Genomic DNA, 21,954 nt, shown 5'->3' with positions numbered 1-21,954 from the left:
CTCTACTAAAAATACAAAACTAGCTGGGCGTGGTGGCAGGCACCTGTAATCCCAGCTACTCGGGAGGCTAAGGCAGAGAATTGCTTGAATCCGGGAGGCGGAGGTTGCAGTGAGCCGAGATTGCGCCACTGCACTCCAGCCTGATAAAAAAAAAAAAAAAAAAATATATATATATATATATATATATGCTATATATTACATATGTTATATATAATATATATAGGCTTGGAGGATTTGCTTTTCTTTAAATAAAAATATATTATATATAATTATATATCATATAATATATATGATATAATATATAATGCATTATATGATATATAATTATATATAATATATAGTGCATTATAATATATAATTATATATAATATATGTCCATCTTCAAAAGAGGAAAAATTAGGTAGCCAAAAACAAAAAGTATATCCATGTATTCCAGCAGATGTAGATAAAAAAAAAAAAGAAAATATATGTCCACATACAAACCTGTATATAAATGTTCCTAGCAGCATTATTTATAATAGCCAAAAGGTAGAAACAACCCAAATGTTCATAAACAAATGGAAAAACAAAATACGGCATATCTGTACAATGGAATATTATTCAGCCATAACAAGAATAAAAGTATTGATAGATGCTACAATATGCTTGAACCTTGAAAAAATTATGCCGAGTAAAGGAAGCCAGTCACAAAAGGCCACATACTGTAGAATTCCATTTATAATAGATGTTCAGAAAAGGCAAATTCATTGAGCTAGAAAGAAGACTGATGATTGTCAAAGATGGGAAATGGGGGATGTGGGAGGGAGAATGGGGGGTGCCTACCAATGGGTATGGGGTTCCTTTTAGAGGTGACGAAAACGTTCTGAAATTAGTGATGGATGCACAACTCTGAATATAAGACCACTGAACTGTACATTTAAAAGGGTGAATTCTATCCCAATAAAGCTGCTACCAAAAACAAATACATGGAGGACTCCTGGCATACCATAGCTACTCATTACAACTTCCAAAGCCTCTTTTGGAAAGAGATAAACTGAAATTCAGGGTAGCCCAAGCTGTTTTAGGCAGATAGAATATTTTCAGCAGAACTTACTGATTCATCGTCTTGTGTGTTTTTTTGAAAGTGTACATTACAATTCAGTGGTATTTAGTGTATCACAATGTTGTACATTGGTTCAATTCTCAATATTTTAGAACCTGTAAATCAGTAAGTTGATTAACAAATCTATTGAGTTGGCCGGGCGCAGTGGCTCACGCCTGTAATCCCAGCACTTTGGGAGGCCGAGGCGGGCGGATCAGAAGGTCAGGAGATCGAGACCATCCTGGCTAACACGGTGAAACCCCGTCTCTACTAAAAATACAAAAAATTAGCCGGGCGAGGTGGCAGGCACCTGTAGTCCCAGCTACGCGGGAGGCTGAGGCAGGAGAATGGCATGAACCCCGGGGGGCGGAGCCTGCAGTGAGCCGAGATTGCGCCACTGCACTCCAGCCTGGGTGAAAGAGCGAGACTCCGTCTCAAAACAAAACAAAACAAAACAAAAAATCTATTGAGTACCCCATTCTGAGTCATTTCTAGGTATTCTGGGAAGTAAGGAGGGAAGCACAGTTCTCATCCTCAAGATGATCCAAAATCATTCTTAGGAAGAGAAGACATGCAGTGAAGAAGACGTCAGCATATGATGGACCTTCAGAGACAGCAAAGAAAATTATCTCCACGGAGAAACAGGATTTCTAGATTGGGTTTTCCCTGGTATTTAGCAGACACAGAAAATTCTGGTTTTCACAGGAAAAAAAGGATAAAGAAATGAGTAAAAACAGATCGAATGTATATATTTTTTAAACTCCACAAAACGATAGGGTCACAAAATGACTTAAGAAGCAACATTAAATGGCAAAGCCAATCATTCACCATGAGTGTTGATGACCATCTGAGGTGAGCATTAGTGTCCTAACACTTAACGAACATGTCACTTGTCCCTGTTCCAGCCGGGGCCACACCCTACATGTCTTTCTGCTCCCACAGTGCTAGTGCAGAGTCCTGCACACAATCAAAAGAATGAATGAATGTCGTCATCATCCTTAAACACAAGCAGACACAGGACAGGTCTTGCTACATTCAGGCAGAAGCCCTTACTGCTTGTCTGAAGTGTGTGTCACAGTATGGAAATCGATTTCTTGACTCCTACATGAAGTTACTACTTGATTAGTATCTTCTATAATGGTAACAGATGAAAACTCAAAATGTAAACAAAAGGGAGACACCACAGCACAGTGGTTAAGAGCACAGGCTCTGGAGTCAGATCTGGTTTGGGGGTTACCAGCTATGTGACTTTGGGCAAGAGACCTGACTCCTCTGAGTCTGTCTCCTCATCTGTAAAATGGAATGCAATTGCACCTAACAATAGGGTCTTGTGAGAGTTAAGAGACATTTCTTGAGGGTTTACAATGTGTCCTCAAAAAATGGTTGGCTGGCATTATGAAGACTGGGAACTCTCACAAATCAGGAAGGTCTGAAAGAGGCCATTTTTCCCCATCCTCACTGTCTTCGTCTTCTTTGCAAAGGCCTCTGGGTCTAGTAGTGCCTGGAATAGACCAGGAGCTGACAGGCTGGCAAGGGACCTTTGCTGAATGGCCCAAGGAACTAGGATACAGGTGCACGGCAGACCTGGGAGACAGTGAGGAAAAACCACAACTGGGAAGGCTTTCCAGAGTTCATTTGGAGACTGGCTTCAGGAATACTGGCTATACCTAGGGCCTAGTTATTTGGTTAGCCCAGAGATTGTTCTGAATGACATCTGACGGTGCAATGACTTCACACCTCACTGTCTACATTGTCATATAAATTCACACTATGAGTCTAAACAGGTTTTTGCTTACCATTTAGAGGGGTTAAACAGCATCAGAGGAGGTTCAAATATATAAAATGAAACTGGTCAAAAAAGAATAGCCACATTTCAGAAAATATACCATTGGTGAGCTTTTTTTCCGTGATAAGGCTAATATTTTTTAAAAGGAGGCACAGTGAATTTAAGACATTGACATTTATAGCCGTAGCTCGACGCTTACTCTTGGAGGCCCAATTATCATCCCTGTCCATCTTGTAAGTGTCATGTCTTCGTCATCTTCTAGACCCCAGCTAACTGTGCCATCTCCTACTCCTTTCTGGCCTTCTTCGAGTTCTTCCAACAGTCGGAAATTGCGAGGGACTTTTACTCCTAAAATAAATGGAAAGAAATTCAAGATACCAGCAACTCCAGGGGAACTTGTAAGCCTAGAGCTAGCTGCTCATTATCTCTCCCTGGGAATCAAGATGCTAACATGCAAAAAATCACGGAAAGTTATTACACCTCAAACTTGCTACTTATAAAGCTATCAGTATCAACCAGCATAACCAGAGGGAAGGGGCACATGGTTCTCTGACAGGTGAAGTGACTAAGGCTAGATGACCAAACTTAGAAAGATACCCCACCCCTACCCCTTGGACAAACCTCCTAAGGGGCTTACATGTCTAAATGTCTATGAATTGGGGGTCAACTAGTGTGAGATGAAAACCATCAATATCAGGCACTAACAAAAGTACCTTGGAAGACAAGAGGCTAAGACTATGCTCATTTGTTGGCATGACTCTCAAACAACCTTTAGGAGGAATAGTCACCATGGATATGGCAAATAAAAATGGTATCCTCTTGGCCGGGCGCGGTGGCTCACGCTTGTAATCCCAGCACTTTGGGAGGCCGAGGCGGGCGGATCACGAGGTCAGGAGATCAAGACCACGGTGAAACCCCGTCTCTACTAAAGATACAAAAAAAAATTAGCCGGGCGTGGTGGCGGGCGCCTGTAGTCCCAGCTACACGGAGAGGCTGAGGCAGGAGAATGGCGTGAACCCGGGAGGCGGAGCTTGCAGTGAGCTGAGATTGCGCCACTGCACTCCAGCCTGGGTGACAGAGCGAGACTCCATCTCAAAAAAAAAAAAAAAAAAAAAAAGGTATCCTCTTAATCAACTAACAGTCAACTGAAGGCACCAAGGATAAAATATTCTATTGTTTTTCAATTATTTAAGTGATAGTTTCTCTTTTAACTTACAAAAAAGCTAAAAGGGAATAGCTGGTTCTCTAATTTTTTTCCAAAAATCCCAAAGCCTGGCAAGTAGCTCTTGAAAGCAACGCATGAAAACACCTCACAGGTTCAAGCCACAGTACCGGGTTCAGGCTGAGGCTTGAGCCATTTCTAGGTGTCTTCTAGAACAGAACCTAGGTACTGGGGCCAGACAAGGGATGGGGCTATGGGAGGAGAGAGAGATGGACTTTCCTTCTGTACTTGGGGAACAAATCATCTCTCCTAGGGCTGCACTCCCAACCAATCCTGCCTGTCTCTCCTTCCTCCCCCATTTTCCCTGGCATATGCACTATTTTCTCTGGAAAAAACTCAGGATCCAGTCAAGTTTCAAGCTCTCTGCCTTGAATGCTGAGCTCTCAATTGGCCAGACTCTCAGAGACAAATAGGACTCAGAGACAAATGTGACTGTGAAGAGAGGCTCACTGGAGGGACCCCAGATTGTGGAAGGTGTTGCCAGTATTTGTATTTCCAAAAGTGTAGGACACATGCCATTAATTCAATTGGAATAAATATTTGAGCACTTAGTATACATCGGGGACTTTTCTAAGCACTGAAGAACAAGCAGTGAATAAAACAAAAATGCCTGTAGCTTACATTCTAGTAGGAGACATATAATGGACAAAAATCAATATGTAAATTATACAGTATGACAGATCCTAGTGTTCCGGAGGAGGGAGTAATATGGGAGGGGCTATACTTTTAAATAGAGGGATAAAGGATAAGTTTTACTGCAATCAGGTGTCATAACTAAAGACCTGAAGAAGGTGAGAGGGCATGATTTATGCATAGCTGAGGGGAAAGTCTTTGAGACAGAGCAAACAAGTGCAAAGGCCCTAAAATAGAGGCTGCTTAAGGTGTCAAAGGACAGTAAGGAGGCCAATTTAGCTCAAACCAAGTGAGGAAGATGAGACAGCAAGAGGAGATTAAGGATGCCAACTGTTACTGAGTGACATGATCTGTCTTGTTTATAACAGGATCCCTCAGACTGCTGTGTGAGGATGAGAGTGAAGGGAGCAAGGGCAGAAGCAGCTAGGAGGCTACTGCAATAATCCTAGCAAAAGATAATACTGGTTTGGACCAGGGTGCTAGCAGGAAAGTAGTGAGGAGCGGCATAATTCTAGGCATTTTAGAGGTCTGAGCTGTGGAGATTTGCTATCAAGTTGCCTGTGAGGTGTCAGAGACAAGAGTCAACTACAGCTCCCAGGTTTTTGGTCCAAGCAACTGAAGGACAGAGTTGGTAGTGGTATGTTAGAGGACTTGCGGTGGTATGTGACTGAACACTTCGTTTTACAGTCATGTATTTATGTTTAAGAATAATTTATTTAGGGTAAGTAATATACGAACTTACCATTTATAATAATGGTAAAAGTTTCCTTTAAAATAAATGTAAGCAAAAGAGTCAGTTGATTACAAGAAAAATATTAAATAGTACTACATATGGTATTTGAAAAGAAACAGCAAAACCTGCAAGCATACTTGAACTGCTTGTTTGGAAAACACTGGCATTTTCATCTGCACAGCAGCCAACTGGATTATTCAGCTATACTGGATTAAGTCTCCTGTAGCAAACATAAAACTGAAAGATAGTGGTGACATTATAGGCAAAAAGCCAGACAACACAACTATTGTTCAGAAAGGGTTCAATCTAAATCATTAATAATCCTAATTAGGCTGGGGGGTAGGGAAGTCACTGCATTACTACTGGTTAATTTATAAGCCTGCACTAATAAAAATGAACATCAAAAGAACATAGAATCATATTGATAGGAAGGCTGATGACTGAGGTACTTGTTCACAGATCGTGTTATGGGCTGAACTGTATTCCCCTCAAATTTATATACTTAAGTCCTAACTCTCAGTACCTCAGAATGTGACAAAACCTGCTGACACCTTGATCTTGGGCTTCTGGTCTCTAGAGCTGTGAGAAATTTGTTGTTTAAGCCCCACCCAGTCTATGGTATTTTGTTATGACAGCACTAGCAAACTCATATAGATGATAAGTGACATCTTAAGGAGCTTTACAGAGTTGGTAAGGATACAGAACAAGATGTTAACAGTTGTTATCTCTGGGTAAAAGAATTATGGATGATTCCCCCTACTTTCTCTATTTCCTGATTTTTTACAACAATCCCATGTTATTTGCATAATAAAAAACCAATTAGGAACCACTTCAACTGCACCCCACGCAAGGACCTACGCAGGGCCTGTGCAACTGTCATTCCTGCTGTCCAGAAGGCTCCTTCCCCTAGGAATCCATAAGCCAAGCTCCCTCAGCTTCTTTAGGGCTTTGGTTGTCCAGTACTTCATCTCAATAAGGATCAAGGGTTCTTCTCTGAGTAGGAATCTCACTTAACAGCATTCCTTAAGTGACTAACTTTTAAGGGACAATGTTTTTAATGTTACTAAAACTTGGTCAGCTGGGTATGGTGGCTCACACCTGTAATCCCAGCACTTTGAGAGGCCAAGACAATCGTCTGAGGCCAGGAGTTCGAAATCAGCCTCGGCAACATGGAGAAATCTCATCTCTACAAAAAAATACAAGAATTAGCTGGGCATGGTGGTGCCCACCTCTAGTCCTAGTTACTCAGGAGGCTGAGAGGGGAGGGTCACTTGAGCCAGGAAGGCAGAGGTTGCAGTGAGACGAGACTGCACCACTGCACTCCAGCCTGGGTGACAGAGTGAGACCCTGTCTCAAAAAACAAAAATAAACAAAAAATAATAAATAAATTAGCTGAGTGTGGTGGTGCACACCTGCAGTCCCAGCTGCTTGGGAGGCTGAGACAGGAGGACTGCTTGAGCCTGGGAGGTCAAGTCTGTAGTGAGCTATGATCACGCCACTGCATTCCAGCCTGGGAAACAGAGCAAGAACCTGTCTCTAAAAAAAAAAAAAAAAAAAAGTTGGGGCGTGGTGGCTCACACCTGTAATTCCAGCACTTTGGGAGGCCGAGGTGGGCGGATCATGAGGTCGGGAGTTCAAGTCCAGCCTGGCTAGTATGATGAAACTCCGTCTCTACTAAAAATACAAAAATTAGCCAGGCGTGGTGGTGTGCACCTGTAGTCCCAGCTACTCGGGAGGCTGAGGCAGAAAAATCGCTTGAACCCTGGAGGCAGAGGTTACAGTGAGCTGAGGTCGCACCACTGCACTCCAGCCTAAGTGACAGAGCAAGACTCCATCTCCAAAAAAAAAAAAGTGTTAAGACTGTCAAATAAATGGCAAAGTATAACAGCTTCTATAGTTAAGCCCTTCATTACTGAATGGAAGCTGTATTACACAAGTGACCTCTATTTTGAGTTGCTCTTTTTGGCAAGACAAAAAAATGTGTTAGTTTCTTATGTCAGGTATTTAAATGTCAGCTGGACTATTTATAGTAGGACTATTCCTCTTGTAAACTTAAGCAAAGAACATCTCTATGGCTGAAAGGTTATCTTTTCACCTAACAATCAGATCTGATTAGGAAATCCTAACATTCATATATCACAAGCTTGTTGCTATTAGTTTCAAAACAGTGAATTCAAGTTATATTTTTCTGATATTTAATTTTTACTTGTGAAGTAGGGCAAAATATATTAGTAATTAATCCTATACTTCCAACATACATTTCTATTGGATTAGATATTCGACTACTTAAAAACAAGTGTGCAAAGCCAACATATACAACTGAACCAAAGAAATAAGTCAGGTCAATTTATTTTAGGCTAGGATTTCGAACAGGAATTGAGACCCACAGAGGGAAAGGTCAGCTTTCTTTTGTTCCTGCATTATAGGACAATTTGATTCTGACTCAAGTTGTAAAGCCAGCACCAGAAACAGTTTAATAAATGAAAAACTTTGGACTGGCCAGTATCTACCTGTATTGCAACTAGGAGTTGTGATATACATATAAATATCTATAACTGCTATCTACTGAACAATTACAATAAACATTTATTTCTTTTGAACAGCAGTTCTCAAACCTTTTGCTCTCAAGAACGCTTTATACTCTCAAAATCATTAAAGACCTCAAAGAACTTTTTTTTTTTTTTTTTGAGACAAAGTCTCGCTCTTGTCCCCTAGGCTGGTGTGCAATGACGCAATCTCGGCTCACTGCAACCTCTGCCTCCTGGGTTCAAGCAATTCTCATGATGTTTAATGTGTATAGAACTGGACTCCACATTTATAAGCAAAAAAAAAAAAAAAAAATTACACATTTCAGGACCACAGTGAAAAAAAGTTTGCTAGGCTTTTTACCTGCTTGTCAAAATTTCCCTATACATAAATTATCAGTAACATATAGGCACACACACCTTCTCTCAGTGTGATAGTTATCTAATACCTATCCAGCACTTTGCTAGACAATCTAGGGGCTATGAACAAAATAAAAACTGGGGTCTCCCTAACACAGTCTAAGGCGTCAGTGTGGAAACAAGACATACACAAAGGGCAATGAAATAAAACCATATCAAAACATGAGAAACAGAACCTACCAGAGGACAGTGTTACTTAGCCTTTGAGGGCTCACAGCCTTCTCTGAAATTTGACAAAAGATGAAGAGGTTGGAGCCATGTTACTACTGGACTTTACCTTAAGGGTAATCGGGGGGAGCTGCAAAAGGCTCGGAGTAGGGCAAGAGATAAGACACATCCAAGTCTCCTAGGTAATGATCAGCTTTGGGGTGTGCTACTGCTAATGTCTCAGGATATAGAGCCAGAAGCATTTGCCTAGAGCAAACACTGTGACCGAACATGTGGCATCAAACTTCTTATAGGCCTGCGTGATGGGAAGTAGAAGAGATGTAGAAGATAGGGTAATTAATTCAGCAGCTCACATTCATTTGCATGACTGTGGTGGTAGTTCAAACAACAACAACAACAACAAAAAAACAAAAAGCAAAAAAACTGGCCTGTACGCAGTACTTCAGATAAATACCTGTTGAAAATTTTTAAAATTGAGTAAAAAAGGACAAAAGATCTGCAAACCTCATTTTCTAAAAAACACACACAAAAGCAACCTTGTATGCGTCCTTGCATGTTCATTGTACTCTCACCAATGATCTTGGGGTGTCATGACCCAGAATTACTAACATAAGGATACCTGGTCTACCACTCTGTTTTTAAAAGACAGGTCAGAATAATGGATATATTACCTTCCACATGCACTACCATGCCTGACTAATTTTGTATTTTTAGTAGAGACGGGGTTTTTCCATGTTGGTCATGCTGGTCTCGAACTCCCGACCTCAGGTGATCCGCCAGCCTCAGCTTCCCAAAGTGCTGGGATTACAGGTGTGAGCCACCATGCTCGGCCGACGATCCTCTTAAAGGTAAACTAGGTGCCCTCGCTCTCCTACTGGAAGCCTACTCTTGGCCTCCCGTTGCACCCGCAATCCACCCAAACTTGTCACCTGGCCAAGAGAGCCCCACCTGCTTCGCCAACATCATTTTGTGCCACTCTGCCTTGCTCCCCCATCCTCCTCCAGCTACACCAGTCCTTCTCTAAGTTTCTGAAGAGGCATCCTTACATCCTGCCTTTCCATTTGTGAGTCCCTCACCCTGGAATTCTCTGTCCCACAGCTGTGAATGGCTGACTGGTTCCCTTGTCCTCAACCAAGGGTCTAACTGTCCATTCCCTTATCTTGCCTTATTTTTCTTCATAGTACTCATTGCCACTCGACATTGTAAATATATTCATTTTCACTTTATTGGTTGTTTCTTGTCTGTCTCCCATCTGAACATAAGCTCCATGAGAGTAAAACTTCATCTGTTTTGTTCACTGCTGAATCTCCAATGTGTCAGGGTGTTTTGCCCTCTAGAGTAAGCACCCAAATACTTACTGAAAGAATTAATGAGTGACTAGGTATTAGCTAGGAACAGTATTTCAGAATGAACAACACTCAATGTCACAAAATTCTAATTCTGGTTTATTTTTGAAAATACAAGAGAGAAACATTCACAGCACCATTATCTGGGAGTCTAACATTGTAAGGATTATTAAAGGGGCTTAGTATGAATTTTAAAGCCTAAGAACAGTTATATATTAAGAGGCAGAGTCCCACTTTGTTACCCAGGCTGGAGTGCAGTGGTGTGATTTTGGCTTGCTGCAACCTCGGTCTCCTGTGTTGAAGCGTTTTTTGTACCTCAGCCTCCCAAGTAGCTGGGATTACAGGCGCCTGCCACCACGCCCAGCTAATTTTTGCATTTTCAGTAGAGACGGGGTTTTACCATGTTGGCTAGGCTGGTCTCGAACTCCTGGCCTCAAGTGATCTGCCCGCCTTGGCCTCCCAAGGTGCTGGGATTACAGGCATCAGCCATCACACCCAGCCTGACTATAATAATTTTAAAAGCTATAAAGCTTAATTAGAAGCCAGGCGGTCAGGAAGGCCCTCTCAGAGCCCCCGGTCCCGGTCCCAAACACCTTTACTTCCACACAGGCCTGTGCGGTACGTTTTCTTTACATTTGATTTTCTTCCTTTTTTATTGTCTGACTCACTAAGTTTCTCAAGTCAGAGCTGTGACTCATTCAATCCCGCCTCCCCAGAATCTGGTATGCTGTCTGGCATATAATGATACTCAATATCAATAAATCTTTTCTGGTTGAAGAAATGGCAGTATCAGGCCGGGCGCAGTGGCTCATGCCTGTAATCCCAGCACTTTGGAAGGCTGAGACAGGCGGATCACGAGGTCAGGAGATCGAGATCATCCTGGCCAACGTGGTGAAACCCTGTTTCTACTAAAAATACAAAAATTAGCTGGGCGTGGTGGCGGGCGCCTGTAATCCCAGCTACACAAGAGGCTGAGGCAGGAGAATTGCTTGAACCCAGGAAGCGGAGGTTACAGTGAGCCGAGATCGCGCCACTGCACTCCAGCCTGGCAACAGGGCGAGACTCCGTCTCAAAAAAAAAAAAAAGAAATGGCAGTATTTCCTATTGTAAACTCTAATCTACTGGGTCCAAAATATTGGACACTGTTGCCATATAATTAACATACCTAAGGTTTTTTATTTTGAGATAAGTAAAATTTGGTAACCATTTCTAATTTATTTTTAGAGATGGAGTCTCACTCTGTCACCCAGGCTGGAGTGCAATGGCGCAATCTCGGCTCACTTCAACCTTCACCTTCCGGGTTCAAGTGATTCTCCTGCCTCAGCCTCCCGAGTGGCTGGGATTACAGGCACGCACCACCATGCCCAGCTAATTCTCATATGTTTAGTAGAGATGGGGTTTCACCATGTTGGCCAGGCTGGTCTCAGACTCCTGACCTCAAGTGATCCACCTGCCTCAGCCTCCCAAAGTGCTGGGATTACAGGCATGAGCCACCGCACCCAGCCTAGTTTTATTTTTAATAAATGAGAATTTTAGGAAAACTTAACAATTTTTTTAAAATAAGGAAAACCACACAAGTCAAAGAATTCTTCACTATAAAATCAACTTCGTTTCATAAAATATGTATGAAAGCAAGTTACTAATATTTCAAGCCATTTAAAAACTGCATACAAAGTTAACACATCAATATTTTCTACAAAACAAAAGACCATTTAATTCCAAATGGCCTAACCACACCCTAGTTATAGAACTTCAGGGTCTACTCCAGGGACATAAGTCCAAATATTGTTGGAATTCAGAGATCCTGCAGACTTCAGGATGTATCAGTAACAAGTGAAAAGCTCATCCTATCCTAAATAGAGTTTAAATTCAAAATCATGGTACATTAAACAAAACATTTTAGTGAATATATTAAAAAATTAAACCTACATATGCCAAAGAACAGAAGCGTAACAGATGAGAAAACCCAAGAATACTCTAACATACGTTTTGGTCCTCTAGCACTTTAATCAATTGAATCAACATAAATTTTAAGATTCCCAATATTTCTCTGTGAATCTGACACCAAAAAGGCAGCTGGAGAAACAGCATCAAGTGACAATATGGAAGACATAAAAATGGACTCTTATAGGCCAGGCGCGGTGGCTCACACCTGTAATCTCAGCACTTTGGGAGGCCGAGGTGGGAGTTTGAGACCAGCCTGGCCAACATGGTGAAACCCCATCTCTATTAAAAATACAAAAATTAGCCAGTTGTGGTGGCACATGCCTGCAATCCCAGCTACTTGGGAGGCTGAGGCATGACAATCACTTGAACCTGGGAGGTGGAGGTTTCAGTGAGCTGTGATCATGCCACTGCAGCCCAGCCTGGGCAACAGAGACTCGTCAAAACAAACAAACAAAAGGACTCATAATCTTGCAAAACCAAGAGAACTACAGGCTCTATAATAGCTAGGAAGTACACTAGGAAAATCTATAGCTAATGATAAGTATAATCAAATAGACTGTGACTATTAAAAAGTGAACTATGAAAATGCTAAAAAAAAACTTCATCAAGGTGCTAAAATATCATAGTAATCCAAGACTTTTTGAAGAAAATATTTGTTCCTATTATTTCAGAATTATTCTTTCCAGAAGGCTTTTTCCTGGATCTGTGTCAGTATCAAAAGTCAGCCGGTTATTCTCTTAGCTAAATATAAACTGAAAAGTCAGCAGTTGCAGGATATTACAAAGAAAATATGGCAACCAGGTTGAAAAAGCATGAATATTTGATAGAGCTTTACACCATGCCACAGTAAAACATTTAATGCAGTAATCTGAAACACAGCAACACATTAAAATATTTGTGGTACAAAAAGGATTCTGAAGTCCTTTAAAACATCTTTTGGGAAAATCATGGCCACCAAGCAGCAGCTACCACAGCATGTCAGTCTTGGAAAACCCTGGCCTAGGTCTTGAATTAAAATGGCAGAACTGGCTGGGCGTGGTGGCTCACATCTGTAATCCCAACACTTTGGGAGGCCGAGGTGGGTGGATCACCTGAGGTCAGGAGTTCGAGAACAGCCTGACCAAGATGGAGAAACCCCGTCTCTACTAAAAATACAGAATTAGCTGGGCGTGGTGGCGCATGCCTGTAATCCACGCTACTCAGGAGGCTGAGGGAAGAATCACTTGAATCTGAACCTGGGAGGCAGAGGTTGCGGTGAGCCAAGATCACACCATTGCACTCCAGCCTGGGCAACAAGAGTGAAACTCCGTTTTAAAACCAAAAAAAAAAAAAAAAAAAAAACCCAAAACAACAACAACAACAAAAAAGGTAGAACCTCAGAGGTTTCTCCTGAAAAGAAAGCTGCTAGTTAAAAATGGTTTGGGCCCGGCGTGGTGGCTCACGCTTGTAATCCCAGCACTTTGGGAGGCCGAGGCGGGTGGATCACGAGGTCAGGAGATCGAGACCACGGTGAAACCCTGTCTCTACTAAAAATACAAAAAAATTAGCCGGGCGTGGTGGCGGGCGCCTGTAGTCCCAGCTACTCGGAGAGGCTGAGGCAGGAGAATGGCGTGAACCCGGGAGGCGGAGCTTGCAGTAAGCCTAGATTTCGTAGATTTCGCCACTGCACTCCAGCCTGGGCGACAGAGCAAGACTTCGTCTCCAAAAAAAAAAAAAAAAAATGGTTTGGTTGCCCATTCAGGGAAGACAGTGAACTGAGCTAGGAATCTGATGCTGCTCCCACTTCAGAAAATGAGGAGGTATGGAAGGTGATGCACTAGGATTCAACGTCCCTGAAAACTGGACATAAAGCCATAAGCAAGTAACTTTTATTTCTGAGCAACCGGCCAAGTGTAGTCTGGCTGTCTAGTTAGCCTGCCCAGGAGATCTTTTTTTCTCCTTCTCTAGAGCAATGGTTCTCCAAGTTAGTCCAGACCTGCAGCCTGGACCTCATCGCGAACTCGCTAGAAATGTACATTCTCAGGTCTTCAGCCCAGAATTCCTGAACCTGAAACTCAGGTTGGGCCTAAGAATCTGACAAGCCCTCCAGGTGACTCTGAGATATACTAGTTTGAGATCTATTGCTCTAGAGGAATTCTAGGGAAAGAATTAGTAGCAACCTGTCATTCTTTACAGCCCAGCCACGTGACAACAGCTAGTGACAGAATGCAAGACCCTGTGTTCTTCTGCTGCTAGGGTCAGTGACCAAGGCCAAGCATCAGATTTTCTTTGACAAAGGGGGAAACAAGATGTGGGAAATGAGTCAGGACAACTGGAGAAGGGGAGGATGGTTAATTCTATGATCAAGTACCTCTATAAATACCACCAAATAAGGATAAGAGTTTTCAGTTTTTTGAAAGGCTGAATAGCCACTTTTGCTTCTGTCCTATCGGATACATTGTTTCTCCACAAATTGTCAAATGTATCCATTTGGCTACATCAAAGAGATCCTGAATTAACTCACTGCAACATTCACAAATATTTACTGAGTACCTACTATTTTGTCCAGAACTGTGCTGGTGCTAGGGACACAGCAGAAGATGAGATAGAATCTTGCCCTAGTGAAAAGGCATAGAAAATATGCAACGAAACAACACTTCAGGTAAGGTTAAGTGCTTTAGAGAAACAGAACAAAACAAGAAGCTGTGACAATGACTAAAAAACTCTACTGAATGGAGTGCTCAGGGACGGCCTTTCTGGGTAGCTGCGACCTGAAGAACAGCAGTCAGGCCCATGAAGATCTGGAGACACAGCAAGATCAGAGGTGTGTGATACCACATGAAGTCAAGGCGGCAAGGCCTTGTGGGCCACGGAAAAGGGATGGGTTATTCTGTAATAAGAGCAGTGGGAAGGGCTTGCTGAAGGGGAGTGGCAGTTTCTATTTTACGTCTGTGAAAGATCATTCTGTCTCCTGTATAGAAAATGGAAAGGGCAGGACTGAAAGCAAGAGGCTTTTCCCATCTTCCAGGCAAGAGAAAGATGGTTCTGGTTAGACTAGGATGACAAGAGTGGAGACAGAGAGGAGGATTTGGCATTTAGTTTGGGGTTATACCTACTGGACTTGTGACAGGGTGGATGTGAAGATGAGGAAAGACTACTACTTGAGAGGCCATTGCTATCTACCCATGAATAAGCTAATCAGCCAAGGCAGAAATAACAGACATGCCAATGGCTGAAGACGCTTGCGAGGCCTACCTCAGAGAATAAGAAATGGGGGCTGGAAGAACGATCATCTGGCCAAGAGCACGTGTCCTGAAGCAACACCGTCCCAGAGCACCCAGGCTCTGCACCTCAGGCTAGTCACTCCTCTCCTGGCCTGTTTCCTCACCTTCACAATCGATACCTGCCTCAATGGGCTGCTGTGACAAGTGAGATAATGCAGTTAATACAGTGTCTAGCACTTAGTAAACCCAAGAGTGCAACTTGAAAAGAAGTCTGATGGGCTTGCATGTAAATAAGGATGAGGAACTACTTTGTACATGCCATGATGGGGCTCCAAGCCCGAGGTGTGAGTTATTCAGTATAAGCTATAAGCAAGAGCTTCCTGAAAAAAGGACCTCACTCTCCTTGGACAGCACATAACCCAGAAGAGGACAAACAGTGGCCAGAGATGCTATAAAAAGGGTTCCTGAAACAGGTAGCAGTAAACACTTCTTACTAAAGCCCTTTCTCTCTCCAAGATTAAACACTCCAAGACTTAGGAAGAACATATCCCTAAATCCATGCCTTTTCCATTTCCTTCCTAAGGTACTAGAGCAGGCTGGTGAGGGAACAGGAGTTAAAAATGCCTGGGCTCTAGTCCGAGCATCACTAGCCTCCTTTGGCTTTTGGCTCCTCCCTCAGTAATGTGGGTGGATACTACCCCTGGCTGGTGACCAGGCTGTGGAGAGTTAGATGAGACAACATCACAGGTAAGTCGAAGTCTGTGGGACACTCTAAAGCACTATCCACAATATAACAGTAATAGTATTCAAACATTTACTTTCCCAAATGTGCTGCTCTGAACTTCACTGTGCCCCTTCAAAATTAAGCAGAGGATTCCTGACTTCATATTTTGTATTCTACTTTTATCAAATTACTGCAGAGCTACAATTTGAGGGGAGGTGGGGACAGAGATACGAAGAGAAAAGAGAATGTAGTAGGGGAAATAGAGTGGTTTTCAGTTAATGTGAAGAGGGAAAATCATGATCATCAAAATTAACCTTGGTAATCCCTTAAGAAAATAATAGCTTGCAGCCTGGCACAGTGACTTACGCCTGTAATCCCAGCACTTTGGGAGGCTGAGACGGGCGGATCATGATGTCAGGAGTTTGAGACCAGCCTGACCAACATGGTGAAACCCTGTCTCTACTAAAAATACAAAAATTAGCCAGGCGTGGTGGCGCGTGCCTGTGATCCCAGCTACTCAGGAGGCTGAGGCAGGAGAATCGCTTGAACCTGGGAAGCAGAGGTTACAGTGAGCCGAGATCACGCCACTGCACTCCAGCCGGGTGACAGGGCGAAACTCTGTCTCAAAAAAAAAAACAACACTTGCACTAGCCCAACAAAGCCAGTTTCCCCTCCATCACTGGGGCAGGCTGCTATTTCTTCGGCTGAGCACAATATGAAGCTGTTCTTTGAATGTAGGGCCCATGTTGTACAAAAGGCACTTAATTACAATTGGCATAAGATGCTCACACAGTGAGACACACAGGAACTGAGAAGAACTAAGGGACTGTGAGTTTTCATCCATTTCCAGCTCTCTCTGGGTAAGACCCTTGAATGGAAGGGAAGACTAATCTCTGCTGCCCACATGGTTAAGTTTTTATAAGCTGAATGTGCATATGAGGCCACTCCGATGTATGCAAAGTTAAAATCATGCCCCACCAGGGCTTACCCCTCTGGCACTTATTTTCTGATTAAATGTCAGGGAAGCCCGTGGGCTGCTGAGTGAGAGGAAGGGCCTGGCAACCAAGGGCCACTACTTGATGTGCTGCAATCCTGGCCAAGGCAGGAGGAAGTCACCCGTCATAACATGGGGATTCTGAGGATCTGTGGTGGGCTTTTCACAGTTCCACCCTCTAAGACATATGTAGATATCACACATTGCAGAACCAAAGGAAGTGGGAAGGCGGTGTAGCCAAATGCTGAAAGCAGTGACCATAAAAAACTAAGTTCAGCCTTTACAGGAACTCAAAGGCTTCACAGCTGTTTCCTGGCAACCAGAGGCACAGATTAATCAAGAGCCTCACTCTAAACCTGACTAAGGAAGGCCTCAGGGCCCTGACCACACCTGGAAGACTTCTCAGGGTTAGAAAGCAGAGAGGCCTGTACACTCATTTTAGTTTAACCCAAGTAAGGTCTGCTTTACTCTAAGCACCCTGCACTCTTTTCACTGCCTAGGGATGAAGGTCAGATCTTGTCATACTCCTCTTTTTAAGACTCTTATTCATTCATTCGACAAATATTTACTGAATGCCTACTTCATACCAGACACTTGTTTGATGGCTTCCCCTCACACCATCTCAAATCCAAAGCCATGTCTCTCCAACTCATCTCCTTAACAAGCCTTGCTTGCACATGAAGGCCGTTTATCCTGTTCTTTCAACATGCCAAGCTCAGTCCCACCACAGGGCCTTTGCGCTCACAGCCCACCCTCTCTCCTGCCTGTGACACTGTAGAGTTGGCTCTTTCCATTATATGACTCAGTTGAAATGTCACTTTCTCAGAAAAGCCTTTCCTGACCACCTCTCCAGACACTATCATATCACACAATTTCCTCCATAGCACTTACTGCTATCTGAAATTGTCTTATTTACTCCTTAACAGCCTTCACTCTCTGACTTGAATGGAAGCTCCTGAAGGACACAGACTATGTCCATTTTGTTTGCTATCCACGATGGGACATAATAGGCCCTCAGTAAATAGCTGTTGAATAAACAGACAAAAGAATTTTGGGAAGTCCATTTTAGGGCACCTCAAAGCCTGTCCTGTTATCTAAACCATGCCAAGTGCTCTTGTATTCCACTAGACAGCAGCTGACATTTTATCTGATCACCATAGCCATTTATGAAGCACTCACTTTTTAACTGTCAGGGTCTGGAGAAATTAGAATCGGGCAGCTGTTAACCCAGATTGTAGGTAGCCAACCGAGTGACTGCAAGCAGGGCTGAGCTGCAACAGCACCTTATTGCTGGCTACCACCAGCACACTGGGCCCCTTGGTTTATTACGACCTGGTAGGAGTGTTATTCTGATGGAAGTTTTACCCAGCAGTCTGGCCTGACTCAGAATCTCTCTTCTGGGAGTGCCTGGGGCAGCGTCATGGTAAATGAATTGACTCAGCATTGTTCCAGCTGAAACCAAAATCCAGTAAAAGGATTCACGGTCTCCGCTATTCTGCAAGAAGACCCCACTGTTTCAAATGCAAAAGGCAGCAGCTTGTGGTGGGTCACTTCAGTCAGATCCCCTACATTCAATTTCTTTTATTCCCACCCCAACCATCAGACAAGTATGGCTCCTTGAGACCGCAGAGGAGCAACATTTATAAAGAATTCTCCTCACCCTATTTCCCATGGATCACCAATTCCTTCCCAACACTGCTGCTGCTGTGGCCTTAAATATCCCAATGATTGCTGTACTCAGGCTGGTGTCCCTGCAGCCCCACAGTGGGGAACATTGTGGCCCTGTTTGCTTCCTCCATCAGAGAGGTAACCCATTTTCACCCCATCTGAGAGAACCTCCTTGGCCAACTTCACTGCCAGGCACCTGAGGGTGCAGCCTCACCCAAGAGTTCCCATTTCATCTATTCACCTCCCTACTCCCATCAGCCAGTGGGGAACTTCTGAGCTGAACCCACATATCTGTCCCAATTATCAAATGAGTGGATAAGAGTGAGCGTCTCCACAGAAGAGACACTTCTAGGATATGCTTCCCTCACTCAATTCAAAAGGAGGGGACTTTTCTCCTTTACAAGAAACATCTCCGGAACCCGACCTTTTCCACTCCCTCATTTCAGGGGCTTCCCTCAGTTGAATCCCCACTCCCAAAGAGACATCCTCGGGGTTCCCAATTCACCTGTTCTTCCTCATCCAGTATCAGAGGCTTCCACCAACTGCCCCACTCGGACCTTGTCCCCTGAAACCTAACTTGGAGCAATCCATCTGTATCCTCGAATAGGAGACTGGTAATGATGGGGTCATTTCACTATCACCGCTATTAGGTCCCTCTGGCATCTGAATCCTTTTCCCCCCCTCTCACTTATGCGGAGATCCCTTTCATTCTCCCCAAAAGCAGCCGCTCCAAGGCTCCTCCTTTCTAGTCAACATAGCTATTTCCTCAGCTAACTCCATCTCTAAAACTAACGCCGGAGCCGTCCCCTCAACCGATAGGGATCCTCTCAAGTCACCCCCTCAGGATCCCGTTTCTTCCATCCAGCCTGAGGGGCTTCTCTGATGTCCACTCCAGACATCCCAAGGCCCCCCTCAGCCGCACCCCTGGCACCCAGTATGGGACTTCCATCCGCTATGGGGCGCCTCCTCTAGGGGACCCCTCGATTGCTCCTTAAGAGTCGCCAGCCCCGGTATCCTCAGGAGTGCCTCGGGGCTCGCTCGTCGCCCACTCCGGCTCCCCCAGACAGCGCAGCGGGGCCCTCACGCCTCCCGGGGGAGCCTCAGGGCCTCGCCGCGCCGCCCACAGGCCCCTCAGCCCCCCGCCCGTGCTTCCGGCCACCGCCTGCTCCTCCTGCCCCGGTGAGGCCGCGCCGGTGGCTGCCGCGGAGCCCAGCGGACAGAGGCGGCGCGGGGACCCTGGCCCCGCTGCAGGAGCCTTTGAGGGTCCCCGGCCCACGGCCCAAGCCCATGCCCCCTCGGCCGGCCGGGCCCGGCGCCCCCGCTCACCCGAGCCCGTGGTGGCTGCCATCTTGCGTCGCTGTTGCTTGAAGGCCGGCCCCTTCTTCACCCCCCAACCCGTCCCCTGGCCCTGATGCGCAGGCGCGCGCGCACGCACATACGCCGCCGCTGACGCCAGCTCCGGAGACCTGCACTACCCGTGGCCGGGGAGGCTCTTTTCCTTCCCTTTTAGAGAAAGGAAATATCTGCGTGCTCGAGGGCCCAGCAACCTGCAAGTCCCCCCACATCGGGTGCGAGGGAGGTTGTGATGTGCTTAGTGAGAAGGGCAGGGGTGACTAGGCTTGGGAAGGCGCGATTGTGAAAGAAAAAGAAAAGATAGCTTCAAACAAAAGCGCCGAATTCGCTTGGGGCTTTTTCCTGTCTAGTTCCTATCTAGATCCTCACCACATCTCCGCAAGGTCAGAATTAATGTGAAAAATGCAGCCGAGAGAGATCAAGCGATTTATCTAAACTCAGCTGTTAAGTGGCAGAGACAGGCAGAATTTTAACCTCCATGTTCAAATTTTTTGAATCATCACTCTCCAGGTCAGATGATCTGGCTTCTAGGATTGATGCTCCCTGGCCAGAGAAGGCTTGGAGTGGGTGCAGCTAAATGATTTAGGGGCATTAAGGTGGCAGGGAAAACATTTGCTAACCATCTACCCAATTCATTCATTCGTTCGTTCATTCATTTATTCAACCAAACAAACATTAAGCACCTACTATATACCAGACGCTGTGCTAGGCGCTGGGGATGGATAGACATCTCTGAAGAAGCAAATCCCTGCTTTCAGGGGCTTACATTCTAGTCGTAGACAGCAAGTAAATAAACAAGAAACTATAATTCTGATAGGGTAGAGATAAACCAAGAAAAGCGCAGCAGAGGATGGTCAGGAAGGGCCTCCTAAGGTGGTCATATTTCAACAGAGACCGTAACAATGAGGAGGTAGAGGGAACAGCTTGTGCAAAGGCCCTCGGGAAATATTTTTGCAAATAAATAAACCCAAGAAGTTACTCCTCCTTTATTATAAATTGTCTGAGAAGCCCTTATATGGATGTAGACACTGAGGCTGAGAGAGGTGAAGGGACTGGCTTAAGGTCACAGAGCAAAATACTGGCAGAAGGACCAGGACTCTAAACATAGAGGGACAAGGAAGCTGGAAGCCCTCACCCAGCACATCCAATTCATCACCTTTGTCTGACAGCAATGCCTACTCTGCATCTCTCCGCTCCATTCACTTCTCCACTCAGGGCAAGCTGCTCTTATCTCCCACTCGGAAGACTCCAGCAGCTTCCATTCTCTCCCCTATGGTCCATTCTCCATATGGACCAACATCTGCTCAAAACACCCTCCAGCTAAAGCCTTCAGTGGCTCCCCATTCCCTCTGGATAAAATACAAACTTTACAAGTTAAGTGACCATAGAATTATCACCTAATGAAGACATTCATCAGATTAAAAGGGGACCTATTATAATCTCACCAGGACAAGTGGAAACCAGAGCTCTCCAGGGCAAAGCAGGATGCCTGGACACCCTGTGCACAAGGCTCTGCACCCAAGGCAGGGACGAGGATGGAGTGGTCAGATTTAATGGGGCTTTCACTCAGGTCCTGACTCTGCGCTTGCACAGCGCTGCAGGTGAGTGACTCCTTAAAATCTGCACCCTAGGGCAGGGCATGGTGGCTCACGCCTGTAATCCCAACACTGTGGGAGGCCAAGGCGGGCGGATCACCTGAGGTCAGGAGCTCGAGACCAGCCTGGTCAACATGGTGAAACCTCGTCTCTACTAAAAATACAAAAATTAGCGGGGCGTGGTAGCACGCGCCTATAATCCCAGCTACTCGGGAGGCTGAGGCAGAAGAATCAAGTGAACCCGGGAGGCAGAGGTTGCAGTGAGCCAAGATCGCGCCATTGCATTCCAGCCTGGGCAACAGAGAGAGATTCGGTCTCAAAAAAAAAAAAAAAAATCTGCACCCTAGGTACCCCACTTGCCTCACCATAGCCTTGGCACAGCCTGCGCCTCTGAGACTTTCTGTACCTCTGCGGCGACACTGGCCCTTTGCAAGCCCCCTGGAACACATGCCCTCTCCTACTTCAGGGGCTTTGCCTGTGCTGTTCCCACTCTTCAGTTCTCAGATCCAGCACCATCCCCTCAGGGAAGCCTTCCTCGATTCCTCCAACCACATCA

The 21,954-nt window shown here is 44.8% G+C and overlaps 1 protein-coding gene across 6 annotated transcripts in view; it reads right to left on the bottom strand.

Moving 5' to 3' along the window:
* UBE2V1 (ubiquitin conjugating enzyme E2 V1) overlaps nt 1-19,855 on the bottom strand; it is a 32,539-nt gene extending 12,684 nt beyond the window's left edge. The window contains exons 1-2 of one of the 6 annotated variants that reach the window (XM_058432988.1): nt 19,777-19,855; nt 3,067-3,215 (exon numbers count right to left, since the gene is read on the bottom strand). In XM_058432988.1, the coding sequence (XP_058288971.1) occupies nt 3,067-3,215; nt 19,777-19,798 (171 nt within the window). In that variant the 5' untranslated portion in view covers nt 19,799-19,855. Of the gene's footprint in view, nt 1-2,877; nt 3,014-3,066; nt 3,216-5,592; nt 5,713-19,776 lie in introns of those variants that run through there. The other 5 variants (XM_032143072.2, XM_058432989.1, XM_058432991.1 and 2 more) reach the window with 5 other exon arrangements.
* Between the last annotated feature and the right edge of the window lie 2,099 nt (nt 19,856-21,954).

Source organism: Hylobates moloch, unplaced genomic scaffold, assembly GCF_009828535.3.
Source record: "Hylobates moloch isolate HMO894 unplaced genomic scaffold, HMol_V3 SCAFFOLD_21, whole genome shotgun sequence".
Classification (NCBI taxonomy): Eukaryota; Metazoa; Chordata; class Mammalia; order Primates; family Hylobatidae; genus Hylobates; species Hylobates moloch.
The sequence above is the reverse complement of the archived record's forward strand: the minus strand, read 5'-3'. Positions and strand labels throughout refer to the sequence as shown.